The following is a 14,995-nucleotide window of genomic DNA, read 5'->3' on the forward strand; positions in this document are numbered from 1 at the left end:
CTGGGGTCCGAATAATCTTAGCAAAGGTGAACAACAGGCCATTTGTGAGTTATCCAGTTGTGAAGATATTATCATTAAATCCTCAGATAAAGGTGGCAATATAGTATTATGGCCCAGACTTATGTACATCACTGAAGCCCTTTAGCAACTTAATGATAAACAGTCCTATAGTAGACTCCAACCAATCATTTTAGGAGTACCTACAACAACCTAATTACTGATGGATTTCAGACAGGGCTTGTGGCTAAAGGAGAATATAAAGACCCTGATTAATACAATATCCAGAACTGCCACCTTTTATGCACTTTCGAAAAGGCACAAATATTTAACTAAACCACATAGATGGCCGATAGTATCAGGCAATGGGAATCTTTGTGAGAAGGCCGGCCAGTATATTGACTTATTGCAGGCGATCTATTAAATAAACTTCAATATATTATAGTTGAAGCAGATACTCTGTTAGTGGGATGTGATGTAGAATCTCTATACACATAAACATGGCCTGAGAGCTACAGTATAACATACTTCATGGAGACAGAAAGTGACCGGGGTGGGCAGATTTCTTACAGGAGACATATTGGATAAATGGGAAACCCCTAACCCTGTAGGCAATTATGAATAATATCCGGTGCTGGTTTCCCTTTGGGCTAAACATTAACCCTATCTGTAACAATGGCCCCTTTATTGGAGCTCCCTATAGATCCTCTCAGGTCCCTGTCTGGGTTTCACATGAGGGGTGGGCGTGTCCTAACGGTCCCTGCCAGAAGCACAGTAGGAGGGGGAGAGCCAATCACAGCCTTGCACTCACACAAGCACAGACAGGCTTCAGTTCCCTATCAGGTCAGCCTAGCTGCTGATTGGTTCCTATCCTACAGTGCCGCCGCCCCCCTGCACAGCCTGGGAAAGGAGGCAGCAGGAAGTGGCACAGATGGGCGGGGCTAGTGGGGTTTGGGGGAATTTCTCAATAAATCAGTCAGAAACACAACTTTAAGCACAATCCTTCTATATCTAGAGGAGTATAATTCCCTGGTACATTCATCATTTTTATAGGATATGTCTCCTTTAACACTGTAGCTTTTGGAATGTGGTAATAAATGATGCCTTCTTCCCCCATGAGCCCTGCTTTTCCCCTGAGAGCCGTTCGTTAGTAACTTCTGACAGGTTCTCTGTGCTCCCTACAAGTAATGTTCAGCTCCTCTACCCGAAGGAATGAAACCTCTTTTGTTAAAGGAGACATATCATATAAAAATGATGAATGTACCAGGGAATTATACTCCTCTAGATATAGAAGGATTGTGCTTAAAGTTGTGTTTCTGACTGATTTAACCCCTTTAACACGTAGGAGCTGCCACACTGCTTGCTCTGTACAGTAACATGTCCCATGTAGAAGTTACTGAGTCTGCACTGTCCCAAAGGCAAAAGCATTAAGTAAGTGAAATATATTGTAACCCTGTCTGTAACCTGGCAGCTACCCAGCATGCACTGCTCTCAGCCACTCACTCACTGTCAGTTCTATTCAGTAACAAGTAGAAAGCAGTAAAACTCTGCAGGCAGATCCACTGAGCTCTGTAATCCCATTTCCCTTTATTCTGGTGCCCACATGCGGCTGCTCCTGCACTGCCAGCTCTCCTGATCTGCATCTGCCCACCAGCAATATGGCCGCCTCTCTGGGGCAGGGACAACTCTGAGAGGGAAGCCATTGTTTGATTGGTCTGAAACCGAACCAGCTCATTGGCTAAAGGGCGGAGCTGCCTTCCCAGGGGGAGGGGTGAGAGATCTTTGTGCTTCTCTCTAGTTTCAGACCGGATAGAGGGAAAGGCTGAACCCTTCCTGTAACTGCCTTATTCTGTGTCCCTGGGCTGCTGGGTAAGTGATTTTCCCTCTCCCTCCTCCTCCTCCTCCTCCTCCTCCTCCCTGCACTGTCTGTGGGACTGGGGGTTAATCCCGCTGCAGGGGCCGATAGAGAGGGCCGGCTGTGGGACTGGGGGTTAATCCCGCTGCAGGGGCTGATAGAGAGGGGCGGCTGTGGGACTGGGGGTTAATCCCGCTGCAGGGGCTGATAGAGAGGGGCGGCTGTGGGACTGGGGGTTAATCCCGCTGCAGGGGCTGATAGAGAGGGGCGGCTGTGGGATTGGGGGTTAATCCCGCTGCAGGGGCCGATAGAGAGGGGCGGCTGTGGGACTGGGGGTTAATCCCGCTGCAGGGGCCGATAGAGAGGGGCGGCTGTGGGACTGGGGGTTAATCCCGCTGCAGGGGCTGATAGAGAGGGGCGGCTGTGGGATTGGGGGTTAATCCCGCTGCAGGGGCCGATAGAGAGGGGCGGCTGTGGGACTGGGGGTTAATCCCGCTGCAGGGGCTGATAGAGAGGGGCGGCTGTGGGACTGGGGGTTAATCCCGCTGCAGGGGCTGATAGAGAGGGGCGGCTGTGGGACTGGGGGTTAATCCCGCTGCAGGGGCTGATAGAGAGGGGCGGCTGTGGGACTGGGGGTTAATCCCGCTGCAGGGGCTGATAGAGAGGGGCGGCTGTGGGACTGGGGGTTAATCCCGCTGCAGGGGCTGATAGAGAGGGGCAGTTTACTGGTTGGATAAACCCCTCCCTGTACAACATGTATTTATTGCACTAATATCAGAGGGGGGGCCCAAGCGCAGCCCCACAGGCAGCTTTATATGGTGGGTTTCTGTTCCTTGCTGTCAGGTTCTCCAGAGATGGAACCAAGGAGGTTAGAGGGGAAATGGGAGAATGAAGAGCCGGACACTGAGGAGCCTCTGCCCACAATAAAGAGGGAAATGGATCCCGTTCCTGGGGCCGGTGAGTAACGTTTCCCTATTAATAAGGCGCCAAGGCACTTCCTTACTCCCAGCTTTACACGGCCCTGTCTCTCCCTTACTCCCAGCTTTACACGGCCCTGTCTCTTCCTTACTCCCAGCTTTACACGGCCCTGTCTCTCCCTTACTCCCAGCTTTACACGGCCCTGTCTCTCCCTTACTCCCAGCTTTACACGGCCCTGTCTCTTCCTTACTCCCAGCTTTACACGGCCCTGTCTCTCCCTTACTCCCAGCTTTACACGGCCCTGTCTCTCCCTTACTCCCAGCTTTACACGGCCCTGTCTCTCCCTTACTCCCAGCTTTACACGGCCCTGTCTCTCCCTTACTCCCAGCTTTACACGGCCCTGTCTCTCCCTTACTCCCAGCTTTACACGGCCCTGTCTCTCCCTTACTCCCAGCTTTACACGGCCCTGTCTCTCCCTTACTCCCAGCTTTACACGGCCCTGTCTCTCCCTTACTCCCAGCTTTACACGGCCCTGTCTCTCCCTTACTCCCAGCTTTACACGGCCCTGTCTCTCCCTTACTCCCAGCTTTACATGGCCCTGTCTCTCCCTTACTCCCAGCTTTACACGGCCCTGTCTCTCCCTTACTCCCAGCTTTACACGGCCCTGTCTCTCCCTTACTCCCAGCTTTACACGGCCCTGTCTCTCCCTTACTGGCAGATTTCCCAAAGGAGGAAGAGGAAATATTACAGATAAGAATAAAAGAAGAACCAGACGCTCAACTGAACCCAGTGGAAAGCCCAGCAGTGCCACTTACTGAGGGGGGTGAGATGTTAGAGGGGAAATGGGAGAATGAAGAGCCGGACACTGAGGAGCCTCTGCCCACAATAAAGAGGGAAATGGATCCCGTTCCTGGGGCCGGTGAGTAACGTTTCTGTAGGACACAGACCATCTGGTTACACAGAGCTCAGCTTTGCTGGGGGGACAGGAAGGGTTAAACCCCAGCAGGAGGTTCTGCCCTACAGACATAATTCCCAGTATAATTCCTTACTCCCAGCTTTACATGACAGTGCCCATTACTTACTGGCAGGTTCCCCAGAGCCACAACCAGAAATGTTACAGATAAAGAAAGAAGAACCGGACCCTGAGGACCATCAGACCCCAATGGAAAGCTCAGCAGCGCCACTTACTGATGGGGGTAAGTATACCGTATTAATTTAGCATTGAATGATATTTAAGTCTTTTATATTAAAATGACTCTGTACAGCCCCAGAATAACATACGTTTCTCCCTGCATGGAGATTTCTCACAGCAGAACTGCAGCTCTAAACACTGATGTCCCACAGAGCCAGTTGCCACGTGGGATAGCTCTCTCCTACCGCGGGGACTCACTGCCCCAACTGGCAACTATAGGAGTGGCTGCTAGGAGGGCAGACTCATTACAAGTCAGGCAGTTTTCTCCCGCAGGCAACTTCGGGCGACTTCAGAAAGCCTAAGGGATACGCAGGCGACTCCTATTGTTGCCAGTGGAAAGGCATTTCAGAGCGTTTAGTCGCCCGCGGTAACAGAGATCTATTGTGGGTAACTAACTCGCTCCGTGGGGCATCAGCCTTACTGTCTTCCTTGTCCCCTTTACTACTTCTCTCTGCGACTATGAAAACCTCAAAGAGGTGCCAACTGGGCATGCTCACTGCCGCTGCTCCAATTAAACTCACTCAGGCATGCCCAGTAGGCACTTCTTTAAAGGAACAGTAACAGTAAAAAAATTTTACTAAATAAATAAAACTACATCCTCTAAATAATACCCATGTCCAGCTGCATTGTACTTATTCACCTACTATTTAGCCAAAAAAATCCTCAATAATACTCCTCTTCATGCTATGGACACATTTTTGAAGAAAGTCATCACGGCGACTAACCCCTCTGTACGAGCCCCCGGCGTCTCTCCTCTTTCGGCTGCTGAAGGGAATTAGCGCTGGGTAAGACGTATATGAAGTGGAAGGGACTTTGTGGCAGACGTGGGTGGATGGCCGCTGAAGGGAAGCCAGTTGCAGAGTAGCTTAACTGGTTGCTAAGCGACGCGACGCATGGAGGCGGGATTTTCAAAACCAGGAAGATGCTGACGGCAGCGCGCAAGTAGGGGAGGAGCAGCTTTCAGGCCCTGCAAGATGGTGAAGACCCTACATACTCTACAGAAAAGTGGTGATTTAGATTTTTTACTGATATATTATAGGAAAGCAGCATGCAGCAGAGTGAAAAGTGTAAGTTGATTGATTCGGGCTGGGTGGTCTAAATGGTGTTACTGGTCCTTTAAGGTATTCATAGTTGGGGAGGGCTCAGAAATCAAAAGGGGCGTGGCTTCACACTAAACAAGGAAGACAGTTAAAGAGCTGCCGTTGAACTGACTGTAATAGAGAAATAAATCTGGACGCAGGGAGAAAGAATGTTATTCTGGGGGCTGTACAGGGTAAGATTAGAGATTTAGAAAAAGGTTTCACTAATTCTTAGAGCGAGACCCTTGTGCTTTATACTTAGTAAGGTGAGGCGCTTCCTTACTCCCAGCTTTACACGGCCCTGTCTCTCCCTTACTCCCAGCTTTACACGGCCCTGTCTCTCCCTTACTCCCAGCTTTACACGGCCCTGTCTCTCCCTTACTCCCAGCTTTACACGGCCCTGTCTCTCCCTTACTCCCAGCTTTACACAGCCCTGTCTCTCCCTTACTCCCAGCTTTACACGGCCCTGTCTCTCCCTTACTCCCAGCTTTACACGGCCCTGTCTCTCCCTTACTCCCAGCTTTACACGGCCCTGTCTCTCCCTTACTCCCAGCTTTACGCGGCCCTGTCTCTCCCTTACTCCCAGCTTTACGCGGCCCTGTCTCTCCCTTACTCCCAGCTTTACGCGGCCCTGTCTCTCCCTTACTCGCAGCTTTACGCGGCCCTGTCTCTCCCTTACTCGCAGCTTTACGCGGCCCTGTCTCTCCCTTACTCGCAGCTTTACACGGCCCTGTCTCTCCCTTACTCCCAGCTTTACATGGCCCTGTCTCTCCCTTACTCCCAGCTTTACATGGCCCTGTCTCTCCCTTACTCCCAGCTTTACACGGCCTTGTCTCTCCCTTACTCCCAGCTTTACACGGCCGTGTCTCTCCCTTACTCCCAGCTTTACACGGCCCTGTCTCTCCCTTACTCCCAGCTTTACACGGCCCTGTCTCTCCCTTACTCCCAGCTTTACACGGCCCTGTCTCTCCCTTACTCCCAGCTTTACACGGCCCTGTCTCTCCCTTACTCCCAGCTTTACACGGCCCTGTCTCTCCCTTACTCCCAGCTTTACACGGCCCTGTCTCTCCCTTACTCCCAGCTTTACGCGGCCCTGTCTCTTCCTTACTCCCAGCTTTACGCGGCCCTGTCTCTCCCTTACTCCCAGCTTTACACGGCCCTGTCTCTCCCTTACTCCCAGCTTTACACGGCCCTGTCTCTCCCTTACTCCCAGCAGAGCTGCCCATCAGATTTCTAGATCCCGGCTGTGCAGCTGGAGGTCTTCCCCTTCACCCAGGGAAGTCAAACTGCAGTTCCTCCAGGTCCAAGTCAGAACGAAATGGGAGATTTTTATTCCACATTAAAATAAGGGATCGTTTAGTATCATTGTCTATATAATGAAGGGGGTTTACTACATGATTTGTACCTTATTGTTGGATATAACAGTTCCTTACAGATAATATCTATTCCCCCTCAGCTCTCTCCTGTTTGTTGTTATTAGGGGGGTACATGAAGGCGGAACCCAATTTAGACTCTGCTGAACTGCCCAAACCAGAGACCGACTCGGAGTCCGGCACAAGAGATGGCGATTGCTTAACAAGCTCTGATGGATCAGGTTTTATCTGCTATAAGTGTGGGGAAACCTTCACTGTGAATAGTCATCTTCTCGCCCACCTCTGTGGGACACACAGGAGAATAAACTCTGGAGAGAAACTATACAGCTGTACAGAATGTGGGAAAAGATTTTCTTTGTTACCGAGTTTGGTTACACACATAAGAATCCACGCAGGGGAGAAACCATTCACCTGTACAGAATGTGGGAAATGTTTTAAAAGAAAGGACCACCTTAGCACGCACCAGAAACTTCACATAGAGCGGCCCCCAGTCACCTGTACGGAATGTGGGAAAAGCTTTACTTCAAAGAGAAACCTCAGAACTCACCAAATCATTCACATGGAACAGGGTCCAATCACCTGTACGGAATGTGGGAAAAGCTTTACTTCAGAGAAAAGGCTCCAAACTCACCAATTGACTCATACAGAAAAGGGCCCAGTCACCTGTACGGAATGTGGGGAAAGATTTAGTTCACAGAGAAACCTCAGAACTCACCAAATCATTCACATGGAAGAGAACGCAATCACCTGTACGGAATGTGGGAAAAGATTTACCTCACAGAGAAACCTCAGAAATCACCAAGCGATTCACATGAGAAAGGAACCAATCACCTGTACGGAATGTGGGAAAAGCTTTACTTCAATGTCCAGCCTTTATGTACATGAAAGAATTCACACAGGGGAGAAACCATTCTCCTGTACAAAATGCAGGAAATGTTTTTCTGATCGGAGCAGTCTCCAGAAACATGAAATGGCTCACAAAAACAATCCCTATGTATGTAGTGAGTGTGATAGAATGTTTCCCGATATGGAAATGCTTCTCTGGCACCAGGCCGTTCATACGTGTTCCATATGTGAAGTATGTGGGAAATGTTTTCCTGAGAAGAGCTCTCTTAAAAATCATCAGAGAATTCACACAGGGGAGAAACCATTCAGCTGCACAGAATGTGGGAAAGGATTTACAGAAAAGGCAAAACTTATAGTTCACCAAAGAATTCACACCGGAGAGAAACCCTTCTTCTGTACAGAATGTGGGGAGAGTTTTATTGAAAAGAGAATCCTTCAAATCCATCAAAGATGTCACACCGGGGAGAAACCATTCACCTGTACAAAATGTGGGAAATGTTTTTCTGCAAAATCCACATTTTACGTACACAAAAGATCTCATTCTAAAAAGAAACCATTCACCTGTATAAAATTTGGAACATGTTTTACTGCAAAGACCAGCCTTAATAGCCACCAAAAGGTTCACACTGGGGAGAAACCATTTACCTGTACTGAATGTGGGAAATGTTTTACTACAAAAGGAAACCTTAAACTGCACCAGAAAACTCACACTGAAGTGAAACCATTCACCTGTACAAAATGTGGGAAAAGTATTAATGATAAGAGCAGTCTATGCAAACATGAAATAATTCACAGGAGGAAGAGACTATTTACTTGTCAAGAATGTGGGAAAAGTTTTTCTGCAAAATCCACATTTCATGTGCACAAAAAATATCATGCTAAAAAGAAACCATTCACCTGTACCGAATGTGGGAAAAGCTTTACTCTGAAGGGAGGCCTTTGTGTACATAAAAGAATTCACACCGGGGAGAAACCATATACCTGTTTAGAATGTGGGAAATGTTTTACTGCAAACACCGGCCTTAAACACCACCAAAGAATTCACACTGGAGAGAAACCATTTACCTGTACTGAATGTGGGAAATCTTTTAGTGAAAAGAGAAACCTTCGTATACATATAAGAACTCACACCGGGGAGAAACCATATACCTGTATAGAATGTGGGAAATGTTTTACTTCAAAGACCGGCCTTAATTGCCATCAGAAAGTTCACACTGGAGAGAAACCATTTACCTGTTCTGAATGTGGGAAATGTTTTACTAGAAAACAAAACCTTGAAATGCACCAGAAAATTCACACTGAAGAGAAACCATTCGCCTGTATTGAATGTGGGAAATGTTTTACTACAAAAGGAAACCTTAAACTGCACCAAAAAATTCACACTGAAGTGAAACCATTCACCTGTAGAGGAGACGGAAAGGATTTCACAGAAATTGGCAGCGTTTGCAAACATGGAAGAATTCACACCAGGGTGAGACCATTCACCTGTACAGAATGTGGGAAAAGTTTTACTGAAAAGAGATACCTTCAAAGACATAAAAAAAATCACACTGGGGAGAAACCATTCACCTGTACAGAATGTGGGAAATGTTTTACTACAAAGCCCGACCTTAATCGCCACCAAAATGTTCACACTGAAGAGAAACCATTTACCTGTTCTGAATGTGGGAAATGTTTCCGTGAAAAGAGAAACCTTCATCTACATATAAGAACTCACACTGGGGAGAAACCATATACCTGTATAGAATGTGGGAAATGTTTTACTACAAAATCTGACCTTAATCGCCACCAAAAACTTCACCGTTCACCTGTACAGAATGTCGGATAAGGTTTTCTCTTGAAACCACCCTTTACAAACACCCAGTAGATGTTCAGGAGAAACCTGGGGGTGTGGGATATTAAAAGCACTGGAACATCACTGGGCTGTATAATACTAATAACATACACCTTTGGCTGTAAAATGGTTTCAGTTTATGATGGGCAAGTGTGACCCCCAACTCTGCACAGTAAGGAGAAATATTTAGCCCATAGATACAGGGACTACTAAATCTACCTAAATCCACAAAGAATACACCCAATTTAGTAAAGTTTATATATATATATATATAGTGTGCTAACACAGTTTAATTAGACAATTTATAAAAGAGATCAAAGTGAAAGACAATAATCTTTACCTAAAACAAGTGTTGACCTGGGTGTATATACCCCAGGTCCCTCGCCGAATATTTCAAATGCTAGTAAAAATGCAGTGGAGTTTAGAGATGTAGCGAACTGTTTGCCAGTGAACTAATTCGCGCGAACATCGGGTGTTCGCAAGTTCACAAACTTTTCGCATATGTTTGCAATTTGGGTTCGCGTGGCGTTTTTCCGCTGCATTTTTTCTCGGCCTAAAAACTCCGCACAAGCCACACATGGTGTTTTTAAGCAAATCCCGTTTCCATGGTGCTAATAGCACGAAATAGCAAAAAACGCTGCGTATTTCCGCTAGGTCTGCCAGCTGCCTTTGCGGTTTTACACAACGCTATGTCAACAAAGTATTTTTCAGAGAAAATTTTGCCCTTGATCCCCCTCCTGCATGCCCCTGTCCAGGTCGTGGCACCCTTTAAACAACTTTAAAATCAGTTTTCTGGCCAGAAATGGCTTTTCTAGGTTTTAAAGTTCGCCTTCCCATTGAAGTCTATGGGGTTCGCAAAGTTCGCGAATATTCGCACTTTTTGGCGTAAGTTTGCAAACGGGTTCGCAAACTTTTTTTTTGAGGTTCACTACATCCCTAGTGGAGATCACATAAATATACACGCACTCACCGATGCTGAAAATTGGTTTGGGTGCTTGGAGCCCCGAACCCGTAGCCCAAGGAAGCAAACTCAAATCTCTGAAGAAAGCGGCTCGCAAAGCGCCATGGTCAGCCAGAGTATGGATAAAACTCGAGCTTTATTTACATTCTTAAAAACCCAGATGCCTGACGCGTTTTGTGCGTACCCGCACTTAATCATAGGCATTCTGAGACAGGAACATGCTATATAAAGCCTATCAATTAATGACATCACATTATTTTTTTCCTTCTCTTTATGTGTATAACGTTCAAGTTAGGTAGGAACCAGTGTGCGACCGCTGGATGTAATGTCTGACTCTTACGGTATAGCAGGAACTCCCGGCCCTTCCCGGTCTTCACCGACGCCCTTTTGGGACCCCGGAACTTTCCACTGCGGTCCAAGCTGGGGTCCTGCAAACTTTCAGAGTACAGACGAAAATACGAGGCACCGGCAAGGAGAAGGCAGAATCGTAGTCGGGGGAATAGAAACTATTTAGAAAACCTTTACAAAGATGGCATCAACGGCTTCATATACGCAACCGCACATGCGCTGTGAGCTGTGCCCGGACACACAGCCGAAAAAAAGAAAGACAGACTAACATGACATATACAATTCTCTGCATCACTTTGAGGGAACATAACAATTAATATCAAATATAGAATTTAAACCATGTGGTTGGCGCGTGCCCAGTGTAAATATCCATTTTACTGATTCCCACCTCGTTCCTCTGGGAACCCCCTGTCAATCATCTGAATCTGCAGCAGATGCAAAAGCCTTGTGCGGGGAACTCCATTTTGAGGGCTGACTCTTGTCATCCAGGACATTTGTTCAAAGGGATTCCGTTAGGGCAGTTGTCGATTAAGGAGGAATTGCAGTACTGAGGCCGATTTCGTTAAGCAATCCTGCCAGTTAAAGGAGACATATTGGATAAATGGGAAACCCCTAACCCTGTAGGCAATTATGAATAATATCCGGTGCTGGTTTCCCTTTGGGCTAAACATTAACCCTATCTGTAACAATGGCCCCTTTATTGGAGCTCCCTATAGATCCTCTCAGGTCCCTGTCTGGGTTTCACATGAGGGGTGGGCGTGTCCTAACGGTCCCTGCCAGAAGCACAGTAGGAGGGGGAGAGCCAATCACAGCCCTGCACTCACACAAGCACAGACAGGCTTCAGTTTCCTATCAGGTCAGCCTAGCTGCTGATTGGTTCCTATCCTACAGTGCCGCCGGCCCCCCTGCACAGCCTGGGAAAGGAGGCAGCAGGAAGTGGAACAGATGGGCGGGGCTAGTGGGGTTTGGGGGAATTTCTCAATAAATCAGTCAGAAACACAACTTTAAGCACAATCCTTCTATATCTAGAGGAGTATAATTCCCTGGTACATTCATCATTTTTATAGGATATGTCTCCTTTAAGGGATCGTTTTCTAAGTCGGGGTTACACTATAAAACACCTCTTACCAGCCTTTGAGGAAACGCTCAATATGGACAGGTGGCTTCTGTTGCATAAAAAATCCGGGGAAATGGCTGGTGGAGTTGGGGGGGGGGGATCCTTTGTGATGGAGGGCGAAAAAGATGTTCCCATCTTTGTGACTACATATAGTAGGCAATTTTATAGAATCAAAAAGATCATTCAAAATGTATTACCAGTTCTCCTCAATGACCCCCAGTTGTGGTTGTAAATTTGTCTCACGTAGAGCCCCCACTTTGGCCAATTATTTATCTCCAACAGCTACATGGCTTGACATTAAGGGGACGTATCCCTGTGGTGCGCGAAGATGCATTACGTGTGCGTATGTCAAGCATTCCGCTGCTATTGAAAGCGCTGTGACCAAGGGGCACATTTACTAATCCACGAATGTCTGAAAAGCGTCCGAATGCGTTTTTTTCGTAATCATCTGTATTTTGCGACTTTTTCGTGAATTGTCACGAATTTTTCGAGCGCTCAATATGAAATGTCATAATAGCTATGAAAAAGTAGCAACAATTTGCGCAAGTCCTAATGGCTATGCAAAAGTCGCGACAATTCACGAAAGTCATAATGGCTATGCAAAAGTCGCAACAATTCACGAAAGTCATAATGGCTATGCAAAAGTCGCGACAGTTCACTAAAGTCATAATGGCTATGAAAAAGTAGCAACAATTCACGAAAGTCATAATGGCTATGAAAAAGTCGCAACAATTCACGAAAGTCATAATGGCTATGCAAAAGTCGCGACAATTCACGAAAGTCATAATGGCTATGAAAAAGTCACAACAATTCGCACAAGTCGTAACGCTTACGAAAAAGTCGCGACGGTGACGAAAAAATCACAAAAAATACGAAAAAGTCGCAAAATGTTTGTTTCCAATCCGATTTTTTCCCATTCGGGATTCGGATTCGTGGATAAGTAAATCAGCCCCCTAGTGTTCTTTTGATATGCGCTTTTACGCTAATTGCAACACACACCATGTGGTCTATTTGTTGGCTTGTATGGATTGTTCCCTTCAGTATGTGGGCTGTACCACTCGTCCACTTAAACATAGGATGCGGGAACATATTGCACATATTGCAAAAAAAAGGTAACAGTCCAGTTTCTAGGCACTTTGTTGGCTGTTGCGATAGTAATGTGGCTTTGCTGCAGATCCAGATGATTGACAGGGGGTTCCCAGAGGAACGAGGTGGGAATCAGTAAAATGGATATTTACACTGGGCACGCGCCAACCACATGGTTTAAATTCTATATTTGATATTAATTGTTATGTTCCCTCAAAGTGATGCAGAGAATTGTATATGTCATGTTAGTCTGTCTTTCTTTACTTCGTTCTGTTTCATTTTTATACACATAAAGAGAAGGAAAGAAATAATGTGACATCCTTAATTGATAGGCTTTATATAGCATGTTACTGTCAGAATGCCTATGATTAAGTGCGGGTACGCACGAAACGCGTCAGGCATGCTGGGTTTTAAAGAATGTAAATAAAGTTCGAGTTTTATCCATTTTCTGGCTGACCCTGGCGCTTTGTGAGCCGCTTTCTTCAGAGATCATAGGGAGGCAGCTTCTGCCAGAGCCGTGTTTCTCCGGCTTATAGCCTATTCTGGTGCTGCCCAATTGTTTCAGGTTAGTGAGCTGATCATATAATATATCTCAGTGCCAAACAGAGTCACACCAAGGGGATTGTGTACTTGGTAAGCGGGACGGGGGTTATAATCCCTTGGGGTGTCACATAAGCAACAGTTTAAATCAGCGCTGTCCAACTTCTGCGGTGCCGAGGGCCGGAATTTCTCTCGCATACATGGTGGAGGGCCGCTAATGGAAGCCAGTTTTGGCCACTCTCCCATTTTAAACCACACCCACTTCAAACCACACCCATTTTATCACAATGGTCGCTGCAGGGATATCAACCATCATTCATATGTTAAAGAATTATATTATGTCATATTAAGACAGACCCTTAAATCCATATGCCTCCTCCTCCCCTGTGGATAGCACAGCAACCCCCAGCATATAATTACACACCTTAGGGACCATTTAATGGCTATTTCCAACTGCTAACAAACTCCCAGAACAAACCCCTGCCAGGTTCACCTCCCACAGGCAGCACTCTGCTTGTCCTGTGCTGCCTGTGTGTGCCATACTCTGCCTGTCCTATGCTGCCTGTGGGTGCCATACCCTCCCTGCCCTATGCTGCCTTTGTGTGCCATACTCTGCCTGTCCTATGCTGCCTGTGTGTGCTATACTCTGCCTGTCCTATGCTGCCTGTGTGTGCCATACTCTGCCTGTCCTATGCTGCCTGTGTGTGCTATACTCTGCCTGTCCTATGCTGCCTGTGTGTGCCATACTCTGCCTGTCCTATGCTGCCTGTGGGTGCCATACCCTCCCTGCCCTATGCTGCCTGTGTGTGCCATACTCTGCCTGTCCTATGCTGCCTGTGGGTGCCATACCCTCCCTGCCCTATGCTGCCTTTGTGTGCCATACTCTACCTGTCCTATGCTGCCTGTGTGTGCCATACTCTGCCTGTCCTATGCTGCCTGTGTGTGCCATACTCTGCCTGTCCTATGCTGCCTGTGGGTGCCATACCCTCCCTGCCCTATGCTGCCTTTGTGTGCCATACTCTACCTGTCCTATGCTGCCTGTGTATGCCATACTCTGCCTGTCCTATGCTGCCTGTGTGTACTATACTCTGCCTGCCCTATGCTGCCTGTGGGTGCCATACCCTCCCTGCCCTATGCTGCCTATGTGCCATACTCTGCCTACCCTATGCTGCCAGGCAGTACATACAATGTCTGAGGTGTGAACAGGGGAACAATGTGGGTGATTACAGCCTGAGCCTGAGGTGGGAACAGGGGAACAATGTGGGTGATTACAGCCTGAGCCTGAGGTGGGAACTCTGCAGGGGGTGAACAATGCAAAGAGTAAAAGGTGTGAACAACACAGGGGATTATATATTTAAACAATACAGGGGGATTACAGCCTGAATCTGAGGTGAGAACCATGCAGGGGGGCAGTTAATCTCAGTACTGATACCATTTAATGCTTACTCAAAGTTAAGCCATCAAAGCAGCCAGACAGGTGGGGGGCCACACAGAGGGGGGTCGAGGGCCGCCAGTTGGACAGCACTGGTTTAAATTATTTGTAGATATAAAGTGCAGGGAAACCATGAGGAAGAGGAGGAGACGCTCAGGGGGAGGAGTCACTGTGCAATTGCTGATACACAGCAGGGGCTTCTGGGTACAGGCAGAGAAGCACAAATATTATACTGGGATTCACACAGTTACTACTGGGGCAAAATGGGAATTGCTGGGGGCAAATGAGCCAGAGATGTGACCCAAATGGCAGCGGTTCCTGATATCCCTAATGGGCTGAGGGGAATGGGACAGTTGGAACGTCATTCCTCAAGTGTCTTCAGTTTCCCTAATAAACATAAAACTCTAACCATTAACT

At 47.2% G+C, this 14,995-nt stretch overlaps 2 protein-coding genes across 3 annotated transcripts in view; both read left to right on the plus strand.

Moving 5' to 3' along the window:
- Positions 1-14,995, plus strand: part of LOC101733242 (oocyte zinc finger protein XlCOF6-like) — a 255,372-nt gene that overhangs the window by 59,433 nt on the left and 180,944 nt on the right. The gene's annotated exons all lie outside the window — the stretch shown is intronic.
- Positions 1,364-9,178, plus strand: LOC116411609 (oocyte zinc finger protein XlCOF6-like). Of its 2 annotated transcripts, XM_031904205.1 has the most exons (4): positions 2,668-2,809; positions 3,489-3,593; positions 3,859-3,966; positions 6,522-9,178. In XM_031904205.1, the coding sequence occupies exons 1-4, from the start codon at positions 2,668-2,670 to the stop codon at positions 9,086-9,088; spliced, it is 2,922 nt and encodes a 973-aa protein (XP_031760065.1). In that variant the 3' UTR covers positions 9,089-9,178. The 2 variants fall into 2 exon arrangements, with proteins under 2 accessions (XP_031760064.1, XP_031760065.1); XM_031904204.1 differs by lacking the exons at positions 2,668-2,809; positions 3,489-3,593; positions 3,859-3,966 and adding an exon at positions 1,364-1,866.

This window comes from Xenopus tropicalis, chromosome 6 (assembly GCF_000004195.4).
Source record: "Xenopus tropicalis strain Nigerian chromosome 6, UCB_Xtro_10.0, whole genome shotgun sequence".
Classification (NCBI taxonomy): Eukaryota; Metazoa; Chordata; class Amphibia; order Anura; family Pipidae; genus Xenopus; species Xenopus tropicalis.

Excerpts from the sequence above, each read along its gene's own strand:
- LOC116411609 (XM_031904205.1), top strand. The coding sequence starts at position 2,668 with ATGGTGGGTTTCTGTTCCTTGCTGTCAGGTTCTCCAGAGATGGAACCA. Across the intron at positions 3,594-3,858 it reads AGTGCCACTTACTGAGGGGG|GTTCCCCAGAGCCACAACCA; the intron begins GTGAGATGTTAG and ends ACTTACTGGCAG. Across the intron at positions 3,967-6,521 it reads AGCGCCACTTACTGATGGGG|GGGGGTACATGAAGGCGGAA; the intron begins GTAAGTATACCG and ends TGTTGTTATTAG.